Below are 15,760 nucleotides of genomic sequence, written 5' to 3' on the forward strand. Positions count from 1 at the left end.
TCCTGGGCCGTGTGCTGGCTCACAGTGACCTTGAGCAGCCAGCAGCAGCCTGGGGTGGGCACCTCCCTCCCTCCCTGCCGTGGGATTGGGGGTGCAGCTGCTCTGCTCCCCCTCTGGGACACACTGAGCTGTTTGTGCAGGGCTGGGCCTGCCTCTGCTCGCCCTCGCAGCCCAAAGCTCCCAAACCTGGCCTTGCTTTGCCTTCCTCCGTGGGAGCTGCTGTTAATTAACCTGCTGTTAATGCCCTGAGGGTGCTGCTGGAGGCTTGTTCTAAATGCAGAGCTTTTTCCAGATGGAGCATTTGGCTTCCTGGGGATGCCTGGGAGCAGATTTTCCCCCTCTTCTTGTCCCTGTGCCCAAATAATTGTCCCAAATATTGCAGCTGTGGTTTAGCAGGTACAAAGCACCTCAGGTGTGAGTTTTGAAAGGAAGGACTGGGATGGAGAAAGTTGTACCTCTGAGATGTGTCTATAAGAGCACCCTGCACCCTTTGTTCCTCACAGCCAGCTGGGTGCTGCTGGATGGTAAGAAGCTTTATTTTTGCAGAGTTTGTTTCTGTGCTTCCCTAATTTAATTTTTAGGCCTAATTTGAACTGCTTTTTCCTCTCCCCAAAAAGCTGAGTGTTTCTTATAATATCTTAAGACGCTCTTGTCTAGAAGAGTTTGCAGATCTGTTGGCTCCTCTGATCCCCCAGCTTGCTGCTGGATTTTTTGGCACCCTAAAAAGGGGTTGGTCATCTTCTTTTGGGGATTGAGAATCCCGAGAGGAATTAGCTGGGAAATCTCCTCGAGGAGCTGTTCCATATGGACAGGGATTGAAACACAAATGATGTGGGAGGCCCCACCCCGGGAAGGGATGGGAGCAGGGTGGCTCTGGGTGTGGAGGATTTGCAGCTGGAGGATGAAATGAAGCTGAGTTAATTTCCTGAGTGAATGGTAATGACAGAGGAACCAGCAGGTGCTGGGGAAACCAGGCAAAAAGCACTTTTCTTCAAGAATTTGGGACTTGAGAGTGCCTTGGGAGGCATTTCCCTCCCAAAACTCACCCTGTGGGGCTTTATTTTTAGGTGGATGGTGTGGAGGGAGAACAGATGTTCTGGAGGGCTTATTTTTAAAACAAAATCACTCCTCAAGCTACAGAATTAGCTCAGAAAAGTCCCTCCTTGCCCTGAAAGATGCTCGAATGGAAAACTTCCTGGCATCTCCATTCCCAAAGTGGGTGTGATAAATGTGCCACCACAGCTCTGGCTCTGGGAAAGCCACGTCAGTGGAAACTCTGGTGGGTGCTTGGGGGTCTCAGGCACTTGATCTCTGTCCTGGGCCGTGCAGAACAACTGGAGCAGCTCAGACATCCCAGGGTCCCCCAAAGGAGGAGCGGGGTGTCCAAGGACAGGGCTGGGCTCTGGGTGTGTCTGTGCTGCCCAAACCAAAGGGTGTAAATTGATCTTGGAGAATCCTCTGCGAGGGATTTTGGTGAAATCACAGGCATCCCAGCTCCGTGCTGGGACACAGGGAATGCTCAGGGCATGGCCTCTGCAGAGAACCCTCCTGTCACAGCTCCTCTCGGAGCTGGCACAGATTTCTGTGCTTCCCCTGTGCTCTAATCCAGGATTTTCCTGCTTTGGAGGCTCAGCCCAGGGTCCCTGACTCCGTCTCCCCAGCCCCATCCCATGGCCCTCACCCTGGGGCTGCTGCTGGCCCTGCTGGGCTGTGCCACAGCACCGGACCCTGCCTGGAGGAGGCCAGGCAAGGGTGGAAGAGTCTCTATGCCAAGGAATGTCTGGTCCCTTTGCCCCTGACCACCGTGCCCGTGTCCCGCTGTCCTCATGTCATGTCCCCCTGTCCATCCGCTCTGCCCGCCCGGGCTCCTGCCCACACCCAACATGGCCGCCGTGCGGCCGCCGCCGCGCTGACCCCTGCCGGCCGCCGTACTCGCGTTTCCTCTCCAAGATGGCGGCGCCCAGCTGGAGGAGCGGCGGCCGCGCGTGGGCCGCGCTGGTGCCCGCGGCCCTGCTGTGCCTGGCGGCCCGGGCGGCCGCGGGACCGGACACGGCCCCGGGAGCGGCCTCGAGCACGGCCGAGTTCGACGTGCGGCCCGGCGGGGAGGTTCACTCCTTTTCCCGGAGCCTGGTGAGCGGCCCGGAGGGAGGGAGCGGGAGCGGAGAGGGTACGCGCCCCTCGCTGATTGGCTGCGCGACACGTCATTCATATCGCCTGCTGTGGGGATTGGCTGAGCGCGAGGGAGGGCGGGGCGAGCGGGTGGGGGGGGTCCCCAGGGAGAGAGGGGTCCCCAAAGGGGGCGGCAAAGGCAGGGGGACCCCAGGGGTCTGCAGGGGAAAGGGGGTCCCCAAAGGCGGGCGGCAAAGGCAGAGGGACCCAAGGGATCTGCAAGGGAAAAGGGGTCCCAAATGGGGACTCTAAAGGCAGGGGGACCCTGGGGGTCTGCAAGGGAAAGAGGGTCCCCAAAGGGGTCTGCAAGGGAAAGGGAGACCCTCCAAGAGAAAGGGGGGGAGATATCCCAGGGGAGGAGGGGAAGGGGGTCTCAAAGAAAGAAGGATCCTCATGGGAGGGGGCTCAGCAAAGGAAAGGCCCCAGTGCAGAAGGGGCTGGGGGTCCCTGGGCACCCCAGAACATGATTCCTCACCCCAGCACACCAGGCAGGAAGACATGGTGGTGCCAGGGGAGGTTTAGGCTGGATATTGGGAAACATTCCCCACGGAAAGGGAGGTGGGCACTGGCATAGTGTCACTGGCAGGGTCCCCATCCCTGGAGGGATTTAAGGCTGTGTGGCACCTGGGGACAGGGTCAGCATGGCCTTGGCAGTGCTGGGCACTGCTGGACTTGGTGGTCTGGGGGGGCTTCTCCAAGCTCAGCAATTCCTGAAAAGCTGGTGCTGAACGAGGCTGCTGCTGTTCCTCTCTCTGCAGGGGGATTACAGCTGCTCCTTCACCTACTCGGCCCAGGGCGGCACCAACGAGGTGAGCCGGGTACCTCCTGCTGCAGTCAGCTGCTTTTGCTCACCCTGAAAGGAAAAGAGGCTGGGAACTGTTTGTGTGAGAGCCCAGTCCTAACTGCAGGGAGCAGGAGGGGACACCAACAACGGCTGGGGGTGGTGCTGGGTGATTCTGGAGCTGGAGGGGAGGATTGGGGGATTCTGGAGCTCGTGCTGCAGCTGGGGATGGTGGTGGGTGATTCTAGAGGTCCTGCTGTCTGGAGGGGAGGGTTTGGGTGATTCTGGAGCTCCTGCTGCAGCTGGGGATGGTGGTGGGTGTTTCTAGAGGTCCTGCTGCCTCTGGAGGGGAGGGTTTGGGTGATTCTGGAGCTCCTGCTGCAGCTGGAGGGGAGGATTGGGGGATTCTGGAGCTGGAGGGGAGGATTGGGGGATTCTGGAGCTCCTGCTGCAGCTGGGGGTGGTGCTGGGTGATTCTGGAGCTGCTGGTGCCTCTGGAGAGGTGGGTTGGATGATTTTGGAGCTGCTGCTGCAGCCAAAGGGCAGGGTTTGGGTGATCCTGGAGGTCCTGCTGCCCCCGGAGGGCAGGGTTTGGGTGATTCTGGAGGTCCTGCTGCAGCTGGGGGTGGTGCTGGGTGATCCTGGAGCTGCTGCTGCCCCCGGAGGGCAGGCTTGGCCCCGCAGGGCTGACCCGGCTCTCTCTCCCCCTGCAGCAGTGGCAGATGACGGTCGGAGTGAGCGAGGACAGCGCGCTCTTCTCCTGCTCCATCTGGAGGTGTGTCCTGAGCACAGCGGGGCAGGGACAGGGACCCTGCAGGGATTTACACCTGGTCAGGGAGGGTTTCCCTCTGCCAGGGATGCTCTGGGGGCGTTTGGTGCAGCTGTTGGTTTGTAAATTCTCTGTTCCACTCTGCCCTGCTCGGTGGCACAGAGAGAGATTGTGGCGCAATAAAAGATCCAGAGGTGGCTGTGGGGGCAGGGAGGGAGCCAGGAATCCTCCTCTCCTCTGCTCCTCCTCCTCTGCACCTCTGTGCCCATGACAAAGGCTCTGCTTTCTTCTTTCAGGCCCCAAGGGAAGTCTTATCTGTTCTTTACCCAGTTTAAAGCTGAAGTGAAAGGAGCCAAGATCGAGCATGCCATGGCTTATGTAAGTCCCAGCTGATCCCGGGGAAGCAGGAGTGTGGGAGGCTGCTATAAAACATGAATTAGACATGGAAAACATTTATTAGACATCTGTGCCATGAAATGTGCTCCATCACGTCCCTAATTAGAGGCTGGTGGCAGGCAGAGAGGGGCTGCAGGTGGGCAGCCTGCTCCATTGTGTGCCTGCCCTCAGCCACAGCACTGCCTGGGAGGGGGCTCCAAAGGGCACAAAGGGAGTCTTGGATTGCCTCAACAAATTGCATGTGACAAAGCAAATGAAACCTCTGCTGGTGTTTTTGTCTGGCTCATTCTTCCATTTCCCAGTTTCCAGGGGTGAGGCTTTCACTCACCCCAAGGACACGAGCCCGTGGTTTAATAGGACATAGAAAAGCAGACAGAGACTTTCCTTCAGACTTCCTTTGTGCTCTTAATTCTTTCCCTGCACGTAAATCCCAAACCCCTTTATTTGCAGTCGGTTTGAATTGTGTGACCTGCTGGATTGCCTCAGCCTCTCACCCTTCCTTCCTTCCTGTTTCAGTCTCAGGCTGCTGCGGGTGCCCTCAACGACATCCCCCTAAAGCAGGAGGAGTTTGGGGTCACTGAAACCACAGGTGTGTGTCTGAGGGGCTGTGAGAGAGGGGCTGGGCTGGGGGACATGCCAGGCACCAGTTTATCTCAGATCCTGCTGGCAGTGCCATGGAGCTGGGTGCAGTGCTCTCAGCCCACCACTGGCAGCTGCATGTTGTGGGTTAAATCCCTGGGTAAGGAGGGGTTTCACCCCAGCCTGGCATGTGCAAGAGCAGTGCCCAGCACCCTGGGAAGAGCTCAGTGGAGCTGTTTTGTTGCTGCTTTTCCAGCTGCTGACCCTGGTTTCTCTCTCTCTGTCTCTGCAGTGTCCCACAGGGAAGGCAAGTTCCGTTTCGAGCTGTCCAAGCTGATGATTGTGGCAAAATCCCCCCGTGATGAGCTGTGAGCCCAGGCCAGCCCTGGGCAGGGGCCATGGCCACACCAGCACGGCAGGGAAGGCATTTCCTGCATTTCCTGCAGGGTTTTCTTTTGGTTGGCCAAACCTTTTATGTTTTCCACACTGCAATGTGCTGGGGACCAACACGAGTGGGGGCTTGGAGGGCTGGGGACAGATTTGTTCTGCCTTGTGTCAGAGTAACAGCCCAGGAGGCTCCTGATCCTGCTGTGCCCCTTCCTGCCTGGCTCTGCAAAGGGGCTCCTTATCTGCCTGCCTGGCAAGAGCAGCGCAGGGAGATAAGGGGCTGGACTTAAGCAGGGCTTGCTGAAGGGAGGTTTTAACTCTGTGGTCCCTGGAGGGGAGATGGGATTGCTCTCTCCACCAGTGTGACAGGAGGAAATAATTAATCCAGGGGGAGGGAGGGGATTGGGCAAAGCTCTGACTCCGTGGTGAGTGTGGGGCTGGGCTGGGGAGAAGCAGAGCAGCTCATTCTGCCACAATCAGGAATCAATCCAGGCATCACTTCCACGTGTCAGCACAACCACGGGACTCTTTTATACCTACAGGAAAATGATTTTTTTCTTATCCAGAGTAATAACAGGGAATGTGCAATTCCTTTCCTGTGTAAATACAGCGCAAATAAAGAAATAAAGCATCGTGCTCTGGCCTGAAGCTGCTTTGTTCTGTCAATCCTCCCCTCTCCAGCTTTGGGGACCTTTGTTGCTGCTTGGCCAGAAGGAGCTGAGATGTCTCACAGGGATTTGGGGGCTGCACAGGCTTTAGGGGGATTTTCCAGCTGACACAGGCACACACCTTGGGAACAGCAAAGCATTTCTGGCTGGGCATTCCTCAGCCCCATCCCAGCACACCTGCCTGAGATTCCCAGCTCTGGTTCCTGCCCTCCCCAGGGCTCCTGCTGTTCTCCACACCCCCTTGTGAATGGGCTTTGCCTCCACCCAAGCTGTGTCACACAATTACCGGTGACAGCTGCAGCCAGGCCTGTGAAATGACAGAGACAGGGCCTTTGTGTCTTCTCTTTCATCTTCTAAGGCTGAGAGTTATCAGTGCCAGGGGTGGGAGGGGAGCAGTTCCCCGTGCCTCAGACATGCAGGGAACAGGAGGCACCAGAAGGTCACAGAGATAAGGCCAGTGGAGGTTTTGTGGTGTCTCAGGTGCTAAAAGGGCAATTTCCAGTGCTCAGAGCCGTGCTGGGAGTGCCCTGAGCATCCCCTCTGCTCTGTGCCTGCAGAGCCACCCCTGCTGCCAGGGCTCTGCTCCTGGGCCCTGAGGGGGTGTGGGGGTGCAGAGGAGCCCCTGTGGGTTCTGCTGGGAGCAGGATCTCACCAAATCATGGAATGGTTGGGGTTTGGAGAGGCCTTAAAGCTCCCATGGGCAGGGACACCTTCCACTGTCCCAGATTGCTCCAAGCTTGTCCAGCCTGGCCTTGGGCACTGCCAGGCATGGGGCACCCTGTGCCAGGGCCTCACCCACCTCACAGGGAGGAACTCCTTCCCAATATCCCACCCAGCCCTGCCCTCTGGCAGGGGAAGCCATTTCCCTTTGTCCATGCAAATCCAGGGACAGCACAACCAGCAGCAGTGCCAGGGGACAGAGAGCACAAAGCCCAGGCCACAGAGAGCCAGCAGCAGCTGGGGGCAAAGCCAGCTGTGCCCAGGGCTCATCCTGTCACTGTCACCACTGCCAGAACACCCTCACAGAGCTCCCAGGCCACACAGTGAGTTTATTTCAATAACTCATCCGGGCTACAGAGTTTGCTAAAAACGAACATCACTCGGTCACAGGTGTGGAAAAGGGATGGAAGTCCAGGGGGGCTTTGGATTGACCACCAAGGGCAGCGTTGGAGCTGCCAGGTGGCACCACCACTGCAGGCTGGTGGGCTGTTGGGTGGTTCCAGGCATCCAGGGATGGAGCAGCTCCCCCCAGCCCTCCCCCAGGTCAGGAGGGATCCACCTGGCTCCTCCTGGCCTCAGGGATTTGTCTTTGAGGACACCTAAGCCCAGGCAGAAGCCCCTTCCTGCCTGAGGCACCCAGCACAAGTCTGGACCATGATTTGCTCCCAACCACGTTGTGGAGCTGCTGGAGGAAAACCACGGCGTCCCACAGCCCTGCAGTTATGGGGTCTCAGAACTGATCCCCCAACACCTCCCACCTGCTCAGAGACACCTCAGAGGTGCTTCACACCGTGAGTCTTTGGTTCAGTTTCCCCTCAGAGGGAACAGAGTTCAAGGCAAAGAGTCCAAACCCTTGGACTCTGAGCTAAAGGCACTTGGTGGGCAAAGGAAATCCAACTGTACAGCAGGGGCCCAAAATCCCAGCATGGCCTGGAGAGGGCTCAGCCCAGTGCAGGGAGGGGTTTGCAGACCCTGGGCACACAAAGTCAGGAGGTTCAATCTCTTGGAGAAACAAGGAGAACACGAGAGAGCACTGCAGAGGAGGAGGAGGACGAGGAGGAGGGCACGGCGAGCCCGGTGAAGGCCAAAGCAGACACCGCGAGGCAGAGTCCGGCTCAGATGCTCTCCTCCTCCAGCATCTTGTTGACGCCCTCGCAGATCCTCTTGAGGTGGGTGCGGTAGGGCTCGGCCGGGCCGTAGAGCGCCGACAGGAACTCGTAGTCCGCAAAGTGGTTGAAGACGTGGTTGATGCGCGAGTGCGACTTGGCCGTCAGGTGCCCGTTGACCGCCTGGTGCAGCAGGTCCCGGCACTCGGTCAGCACGCCCGACATGACCCTGCGGTCGAAGGTGAAGTCTATCTGGTGGAAGCTGACGGCCGTCATGGCCAAGGTGTGAACCTTCTTGCGGAAGCGCTCCATGAGCAGCAGCTCCTCGGGGCTGAACTGCCCGTTGCGGTAGAGGACGCCCAGCTTCATCACGATCTTGATGAGGTTCTTGATGATCTTCTGGGCCTCCTTGCGGTTGTGGGTGTACTCCTTGGTGGCCCGGTACAGCTCGTCCAGGATCTCGCTGCTGGTGTCGTCGATGAAGGCGTTGGCGATGGTCTTGGTGGCCATTTTGCTCAGGAGCTTCTTCTGGGCCTGCAGGGCCAAGTTCTTGGTGCTGAAGGTGTCCATCTCTGCGGGGGAAGAGGCACACACGGGTCAGAACCTGCTCTGCACCCATCCCCATCTCATTGGGCTGGTGGAGTGTCCCAGTCCATGGCAGGGGATGTCCCAGTCCATGTTCTGTGATTCCTGACCTCCCCACACAGACTTCTGGCAGGAGAAAGAGCATCTCCAGCCAATGGCAACACTGAGGGAGCTCCTGGGTGCCAGGGCAGGTGAGAGCTGAGCTCATCCCCCAGGTTTGCTTGGTGGGATCAGTTCCAGGCTGTTCCCACCTCCCTTTTCCCAAACTCTGTGGAGAGGCTGCAGCGAGCCAGGTGTCCCTACCTGAGCACAGCCTGTGACCCTCCATCCTGTCCCTCCTGTGACCAACTCCTCCTGCTGCAGGAAGGACTCTTGCCCCATCGTTTGAGCATTTTTCCTTCCTTCAAACCTGACTCATTTCCTGCAGGGTGAGCTGGGGACAGCCCAGGTGGCAGCTGAGTCACCCCCTTTTGCCATGTGCCACTTCCACCCTGCTCTGGCCGCGGTGGCACAGCCGGTTTGCAGCACCCAGCACTGGCTGGGAGCCCTCTTCCCTGGCACTGCTCACCCTGGAACACCCACACGAGCTGGGACTTGCTGTGCTGCTGCCCCAGCCTCCTCCAGAGGTGAATAATTCACCCAGACAGGAGCCTCACCTACAGCCCCGCTCCCACATCCCGGCGGGACCAAATCCATCACCTGGGGCAGAGCACGGCTTTAAACTCTGCTGAGAACGATTAAAACCAACCCTGGAGATGCATCTTGGCCTGGGAAACCGCAGAGCTACAAATCACAGGGAGGGGAGAAACAGCAGGAAAACAACCAGGATGGATGGGCAGAGCTGGGAGCTGCTTCTGCAGGAGCCTGCACATGGCAGGGACAGGCTGGCAGAGCAGGAGGGGAGGGGATCAGCCTATAAATACATCCCCGGGGAGGGGAGAGGAGATATTTCAGCTGAAGGATGCTGCTGGTGTGAGGATGGATGGGGATAAATTGCCATTGATAGGGAGCAGGTTTAGATTTGATGTTAAGAAGGAATCGTTCCGTGAGATGGAGCTGAGGCTGTGGCACAGGGTGCCCAGAGCAGCCGTGGCTGTCCCTGGATCCCTGGAAGTGTCCAAGGCCAGGCTGGAGCAGCCTGGGGTAGGGGAAGGTTTCCCTGCCCATGGCAGGGGTGGGATGAGATGAACTTTTGGTCTTTTTTCAACCCAAACCATTCCACGACTCTGGGATTGTCACAGAACCAAGTCTGTGATGTCCCCACCACAGGCAGCTCTGTCATCCCCCTGGCCAAGCTGAAAATCCCAGACCCCTCTGGGGATCCCCAGGGCTGCTCCCACCCCTCTGGAGCACCCAGCAGCCCCTCAGGAGCAAACCCCAGCTCCTCAGGGATCCCTCCTTGGATCCATCATCCAAGGCTCCCCCAGTGATGCCAGGACGATGGAGCTGAGCCCTGGCTCCCTGAGCATCTCCCAAACCCGAGGGCAGCCAAGGCTCTGTGGGGATGAGAATTCCAGGAGCAGTGACAGAGACATCGCCTGCAGGGTTATTTACAGCCCTCAGGAAAAACACGGAGGTTTGGGAGCATTTCCTACGGTGGCAAAACATTGATTTCTGTCAGCCTGAGCCTCAAGCTGAGGCTCTCACACTTAATAAGACAAAAATGACAAGGCAGAGCCTGGTGACAGCAGCTCCTGGGTCGGGCTGATGGAATTGCAGTGGCTGCATGCAGGAGGGAGGGATGGGCACGATGGGCAGGGGCAGCTCCATCTCCTGTGCCCTGGCTGTGAGGGAATTCATTTCACCCGTGCCAGGCATCCTGTCCAGAGGGAGCAGGGCTGTGCTGTGCTGTTGACAGCCTGGAATTTCCCTCCCCAGCCTTGTGGGGTGCCCTGGGAACGGTGCCTGGATAAATAGGAATTCCCACACCCATAGGGATTCCCACACCCCAGCTCTCTGCCCTGGCTGACCACAGACACAAAACCGAGTGCAAACTCCACCTCCAGAGCACATGAAAAATAGGAAGTGCCAAGTCCTGCGAGCTGCCCACGGCTCCCAAACGCCAGCTGCAATAATGGATCAACCCTCAGCTCCCTGCAGCAAACAACACCTGGCTGCTCACAGCCCTCCCCTGCTCCAGAGCAGGAGCATCGCTCCGGGGGGAAACTGAGGCACAAAGCATTATTGGGGGGGGGGGGTCTAGGGACCCCAAAAGTGATGTGGGGATCCCAAAAATGCAACCAGCTCCCTCTGCAGTGCTCAGGGATGCTTTATAGGCTGCTCCCTGCAAACCCCAAGGCAAGGCAGGCTCACCTCCTGCACCGGGACGGTTCCCCGGGCGCCCTCACAGCACACCCGGCCCAGCAGGAGCTGCTGACTCAGCAGGAGCGGGAGATTTCACCGGAACGAGCCGTGTTCCTGCCGGGAAGGGCCCCGGGACCCCATTGTTCACCAGGGGCTGCTATCAGAGCAAGGAGGAGTCGAGCCGTGCCCCGAGCAGCCAAGTGGAGCCTGAAATAACCCACTTCACTTCCTTCCTGTCGCTGAAGCTTCAGGGCTTGGGCTCCCCTCCACCCCCTTCTTCTTTTTAATGAAAACACCCTAAAAAACAACAACTTCTCCTTCTTCCTAAGTGGAGCAGCCCGCGCTGCTGTCACCCAGTTCCTCCCTGCTCCGGAAGAGTGCGGCAGGGCTGCGGTCCCAACCGTGGCTTTGGGGACAGGTACAGCCCTTTCTTGCAGGGTTTCCACCCATCTTGGAGGTTTTTGGGGCAGTCTTGCAGCCCTGAGCGGTGGTGTGAGGGTTGGGGTGAGCACACAGAGGGTGGCCCTGTCACAGGACGGACGTGGTCCCCTTGGGGACAGACACGTGCCGTGCTCATCTCCGGTTTGGCGCTCACCCCACTGGGCTTGCACCTCACCCAACACCCGGCTGTGACCTGATTGCCCAAAAAAACCTCTCCACACCGCTGAGGGCACAAGCATCCATCATCAACCATCATCAGAAAGCTCCTGTCTGAGGGGGGAAGACAAGACCCTGTCACCCTGTGGTCACCTGGCGCCGGTGGCACCACAGCAGAGCTGCCAAGTGACAACCCAGCAGCGATATCACCCCAGTTATCATTTCTACCTGCTCCAAAGTTCCCTCTCCCTGCCTGTCCCTTCCACCTGGCTCCCACCAGCAGCTCCATGGGCTTGGCTCCCCGAGCCCCCCCAGTTCCCTTGGCAGCAGGTGAATATTTCATGCAGGAGAGGAAAAGCACTTCATTAATTCATGGAGCAGCACAGAGGGGGAGGCTCCACAAAGCTGCAGCTCAGAGCAGAGGCACCTCTGCCTCCTCTTCCTCCTCCTCTGCCTCCTCCACCTTCCCACCGTGGCCGTAGTAACTGGGATTGTCTTGCTACAAGTTTGCTCCAACACGGAAACGTCGTTTCCCAACAGGATAAACATTGAATTGTGTCCATCTCCCTGGATTTCCCTCCCACTGCTTTGGGAAACACCCCTGCTCTGCCCCCCACCATTCCCAGCCCCCTGAACCCATGGCTGAATGCCAAGTGGGTGGATGGCATCCTGCTGCTCTGCTCTCCATCCCCCGGCATCGCTTTCCCCCGTGCTCCAACCTCTATTAATTAATTAAACCCTCCTGGATTACAGGAGCCAGGTCGGAGCGCTGGGCAGTAACCTGAGAGCCCCAGGAGCGTCTCCAGCCTGTCCCACCAGCCCTGACCCCACATCCAGCCCCAGCAGCATCTCCAGCCTGTCCCCATAATCCATGACCCCTCATCCATCCTGTCCCCACCATCCCTGACCCCACATCCAGCCCCAATAATGCTTCCAGCCTTTCCCCACACTCTGTGATCCAACATCCAGCCCCAGCAGTGCCTCCATCCTGTCCCCACCATCCCTGACCCCACACCCAGCCCCAGCAGCATCTCCATCCTGTCCCCCACCCTCCGTGCCCCCCGCAGCTCCCGTGCCCCGTTACCAGCGCCGGGAGAGGCGAGGAAGAGGAGCGGGAGGAAGCAGGGAGGACGCGTGCCGGCCCTCGCAGGTTGCCATGGGTGCAAAGAGCAGCCGGAGACGCTGCCCGGGCGCGTGTGTGCCCAGCGGGGTGAGGCCGGGAGGAAGGCACTGAGTAAACACCTCGCCCCAGGAAAAGCTCCTCTCTTGGCACGGCCGGGTGAATCCGCGGCTGGAACGGGCACCGGGAATGATGCGGGGCACAGGGAATGATGTGGGCACCGGGAATGCTGCAGGGCACCGAGAGTGCTGCAGGGCACCAGGAATGATGCAGGCACAGGGAATGCTGCGGGGCACAGGGAATGCTGCTGGCATCGCGGCACCCGGTGCTTCCCTCTCACCCTGCTCCTCCCCGTGCCAGGGCCGATGCCAAGCCCTTGGCATGTCCCCATCACCGTCCCCTCTGCCTCTGGCACCGAGCTGAGCTCCTCCATCCCAAAATCTCCTTCCTCGCCGGGGCTGCAGCTGCAGCCATGGGAAGGAGATGGGTTTTGGTTTTGCCTGGGAATGCTGATCTGCCCTGGCAGCTCCGACGTGTCTGTGCAGGAGCTGAGCCGCCCGTCCGAGGGGGCTCCGGCGGTGCCAACCCCGGGCATGGGTGGGGAATGGGGCCCTGGATCCACAGGGAAGGGGAATCAGGGGTGCTCACCCCAACACAGGGCAGGGGGGGCATCCTGGGGGTTGGTTTGGCACCAAGGAATTCCCCCTGGGATTGTTGTGCCCCGCGGGGGAGGCAGCTGCCAAATTGGAGAGGAGGAGGAGGAGGAGGAGGAGGAGGAGGAGGAATGGAGGTTATTTTAAGGAGAGAAGGAGGAGGAAGAGGAGGAGGAGGAGGAAGGGGAGTTGTTTTATGGAGAAGAGGAGGAAGAGGAGGAAGAAAGGGAGATTTTATGGAGAAAAGGCAGAGGAAGAGGAGAAGGAAGGGGGGTATTTTACAAGGAGAAGGAAGAGGGGTTTATTTTGGAGCATCTGTCTCGCCTTCCATTTCCTCCTTTTCTTTCTCCAGCTGCCATCAAGCTGCTCTCTCTGGCAGCAACTTCCTTTCTCCTTCGCTCGGAGCAGACGGAGACTCATGGGGAAGTAGCAAACAGAGGCTGGGAGAGGGGAAACTGAGGCCAAACCACCATCCGTCCGTCTGTCCGGCTGCGGAGGGGGCCAGGGCACATCACATGCTTCCTGCCCCGGGATCGGGAGGACAAAGTCGCTCGGGGAGGGAGGAAAACTCCACGGGACGATTCGGATCCAGTGCTGGGCCCGGGGTCAGTAAGGAACGGCCCAAACCCTTCCCTGCCCCAGGGAAGATCGGGCAGAGCCGGGAGTTTTGCCCCATTTACACCCAGCTCTGCCCCGGGGCCATCCGGCCGCTCCCAAGGGATTTTCTTTCCAGGAATGGAGGAATTTCATCCTCCGGAGCGCAGGGCCAGGCGATGCTCGAAGCCAAGCGCTGCCATGGGGCACCGGCCCTGCCCGGGCACGTGGGGCCGTGACAGCCCCACGGGGGCGGCTCCGGTGCCTCCTCCCGCTCCCGTTATCCAGCACCCACCGGGCCCGGTGCCCTTCCCATCCCCATCGCGTTTCCCGTGAATTCGGGGGGAAATCGCCCTTGGCCTGTGTTTATCCACCGGGAAAAGCCGCGGCACAGCCGGGGGTGCCGGGGCAGCTCCGGGCTCTGCCCGCCCGCAGCTCCCGAACCTGCTCTGTCCCCGGGCTCCCGACACCGGGCGGGGGGGACACACACACGGATGATTCCTGGAATGGAGGGTGAGAGGGTCCACCCCGCAGTGCAAGCACGGAACGGGCCGGTACCGAGCGCCCCCACGGACCGGGGAAGATGGGAGGAACCGGGGGAACCGGGAGGTACCGGGAGGAAGCGGGAGGAACCAGGAGGTACCGGCAGGTACAGCGGAAACCGGCCCTTACCTGCAGCCTGCCTCGGGGAGAGCAGCGCCGGGACCGGGACCGGGGCTTCTCCGGTGCCCACGGCGGGACGGGACGGGGCGGGACGGGGCTGGACGGGGCGGGGCCAGGCGAGGGTCCCGCTTCCCCCGGCGCCTCTCCCTGCCCGGAGGGCCCCGCAGGCGCTACCAGTGCCCGGTCCCCGGTGTCGGTGCCCGGTGACGATGTCCGGTTCTCGGTCTTCGATGCCCAGTGCCAGTCCCAGTGTCCGGATGTTCGGTTCCCGATTCCCGCTCGGTTCACCGGTTCTCAGTGTCCAGTGTCCAGTGTCCGGTGTCCGGTGCCCGGTACCCGGTTCCCGCTGCCGGTTCCCGGTGTCTGTTTCCCGATTACCGATGCTGGTTCCCGGAGTCCGGTGTCCGGTGCCGGTTCCCGGTGTCCAATTGTCAGTGTCCGGTTCCCGGTGCCGGTTCCCGGTGCCGGTTCCCGGCTCTCAGGGTCGGGTTCCCGGTGCCGGTTCCCGGTTCCCGGCGGGTCGGGGCCTCCCGCCCTCGGTCGCCGCCAAGTCCCGCGCGGGGCCGGGAGCGGCGGGGGCGGGATCGAGAGGGCGTGTCCCGTGGGGGGCTCCAGCCAATGGCGGCGCGGGGCTTGCTACGAAGCAGCCAATGGGAGGGCGCGGACGGTGCGTGGGCGGGGCCGGGGCGGGCGCGTCCCCGTGGGTCCCGCGCGCGTGGGCCGGTCCCGGTAACGCGCGCGGGGCGGGCTCGGGGCTCTCCCGGCTGCACCGGGGGGGACGGGGACACGCGAGGGGGCGAGAACACGCGAGGGTGACACCGGGGGACGGCGGGGACGCGCTGGGTGCGACGATCACGCGTGGGAGCGGCGCGGGACGGCGGGCGGGCGCTGATGAACCGGGGCTGAGGAGGGCGCTGCTGGACCGGGAGGAGCGGGGGCAGCGCCGCGGGGTCCGGCAAAGCTCCCCCCCCCCTCCTCCACACACCACGGCCCCACGAGGGGATGGGACACGCGGGGGCTGCCGTGCTGCCCACCGAGAGCAGCGGGTGCCGGAGCGTTTGGGCCCGGGGGTCGGGGCTGTCCGTTCATCCCGGTTCATGCCGTGACCCCCGACATCCCAGAGATTCGGAGGTGCCCAGCTTCGGGAGTGTCGGAGCATCCTTCCTCTTCCTCCTCCCGGCTCAGTGGGTGCGAGCCGCGGCACGGGATGCTAATTCCCAAAGGTGGCATTAAACAGATTAAAGGTGGGATTTAGAGCGGATTAAAATCTGGATTAACGGGAGCCTTGACTTGAGTCCCGGTCTCACGCAGCGGCTGGGAAGCGAGCCCCGGATCCTCGCCAGCACTCCCGGCCCTGCTGCCCCCCGCCCCACGGCAGTGCCCGACACCCCCGGGGCATCGCCCCCGCTCCCAATACCCCCGAGGATTTGCTCTGGTGCCGGATCGTGCCGGAACAGCCGGAGCAGCTGTTGCCGCACTTCCGAACAGTTGTGGCCTCAGCCCGCCCGGCATCAATCACCCTCCGGGCTCCTCCGGTCCCGGTGCCACCAGGAGCCTGGTCCTGTGTCCCCATCACTGCCCTGTTCGGCACTGTCACCGCTGTCCTGCTGTCCCCATTGCTGTCCTGCGTCGGCATCTTTTCCCCATCCCGTGTCCCCATTCCTGCGTC

General features: G+C 60.6%; 2 protein-coding genes across 4 annotated transcripts; one reads left to right on the forward strand and one right to left on the reverse strand.

The window, feature by feature from the left end:
- Positions 1-1,917: 1,917 nt before the first annotated feature.
- Positions 1,918-5,717, forward strand: MYDGF (myeloid derived growth factor). The gene is made up of 6 exons (XM_074528526.1): positions 1,918-2,130; positions 2,928-2,978; positions 3,664-3,725; positions 4,016-4,097; positions 4,632-4,704; positions 4,987-5,717. Exons 1-6 carry the CDS (start codon positions 1,951-1,953, stop codon positions 5,064-5,066), a joined length of 528 nt encoding a protein of 175 aa, XP_074384627.1. The 5' UTR covers positions 1,918-1,950; the 3' UTR covers positions 5,067-5,717.
- Positions 5,160-14,696, reverse strand: TNFAIP8L1 (TNF alpha induced protein 8 like 1). 3 transcript variants are annotated; one of them, XM_074528525.1, is made up of 2 exons: positions 14,101-14,696; positions 5,160-8,147 (listed from the first exon to the last, which is right to left on the reverse strand). In XM_074528525.1, exon 2 carries the CDS (start codon positions 8,143-8,145, stop codon positions 7,585-7,587), a length of 561 nt encoding a protein of 186 aa, XP_074384626.1. In that variant the 5' UTR covers positions 8,146-8,147; positions 14,101-14,696; the 3' UTR covers positions 5,160-7,584. The 3 variants fall into 3 exon arrangements, with proteins under 3 accessions (XP_074384626.1, XP_074384625.1, XP_005495272.1); XM_074528524.1 differs by lacking the exon at positions 14,101-14,696 and adding an exon at positions 12,146-12,373; XM_005495215.3 differs by lacking the exon at positions 14,101-14,696 and adding an exon at positions 10,474-11,690.
- Positions 14,697-15,760: the final 1,064 nt, after the last annotated feature.

Source organism: Zonotrichia albicollis, chromosome 29 (assembly GCF_047830755.1).
Source record: "Zonotrichia albicollis isolate bZonAlb1 chromosome 29, bZonAlb1.hap1, whole genome shotgun sequence".
In the NCBI taxonomy this organism is placed as follows: Eukaryota; Metazoa; Chordata; class Aves; order Passeriformes; family Passerellidae; genus Zonotrichia; species Zonotrichia albicollis.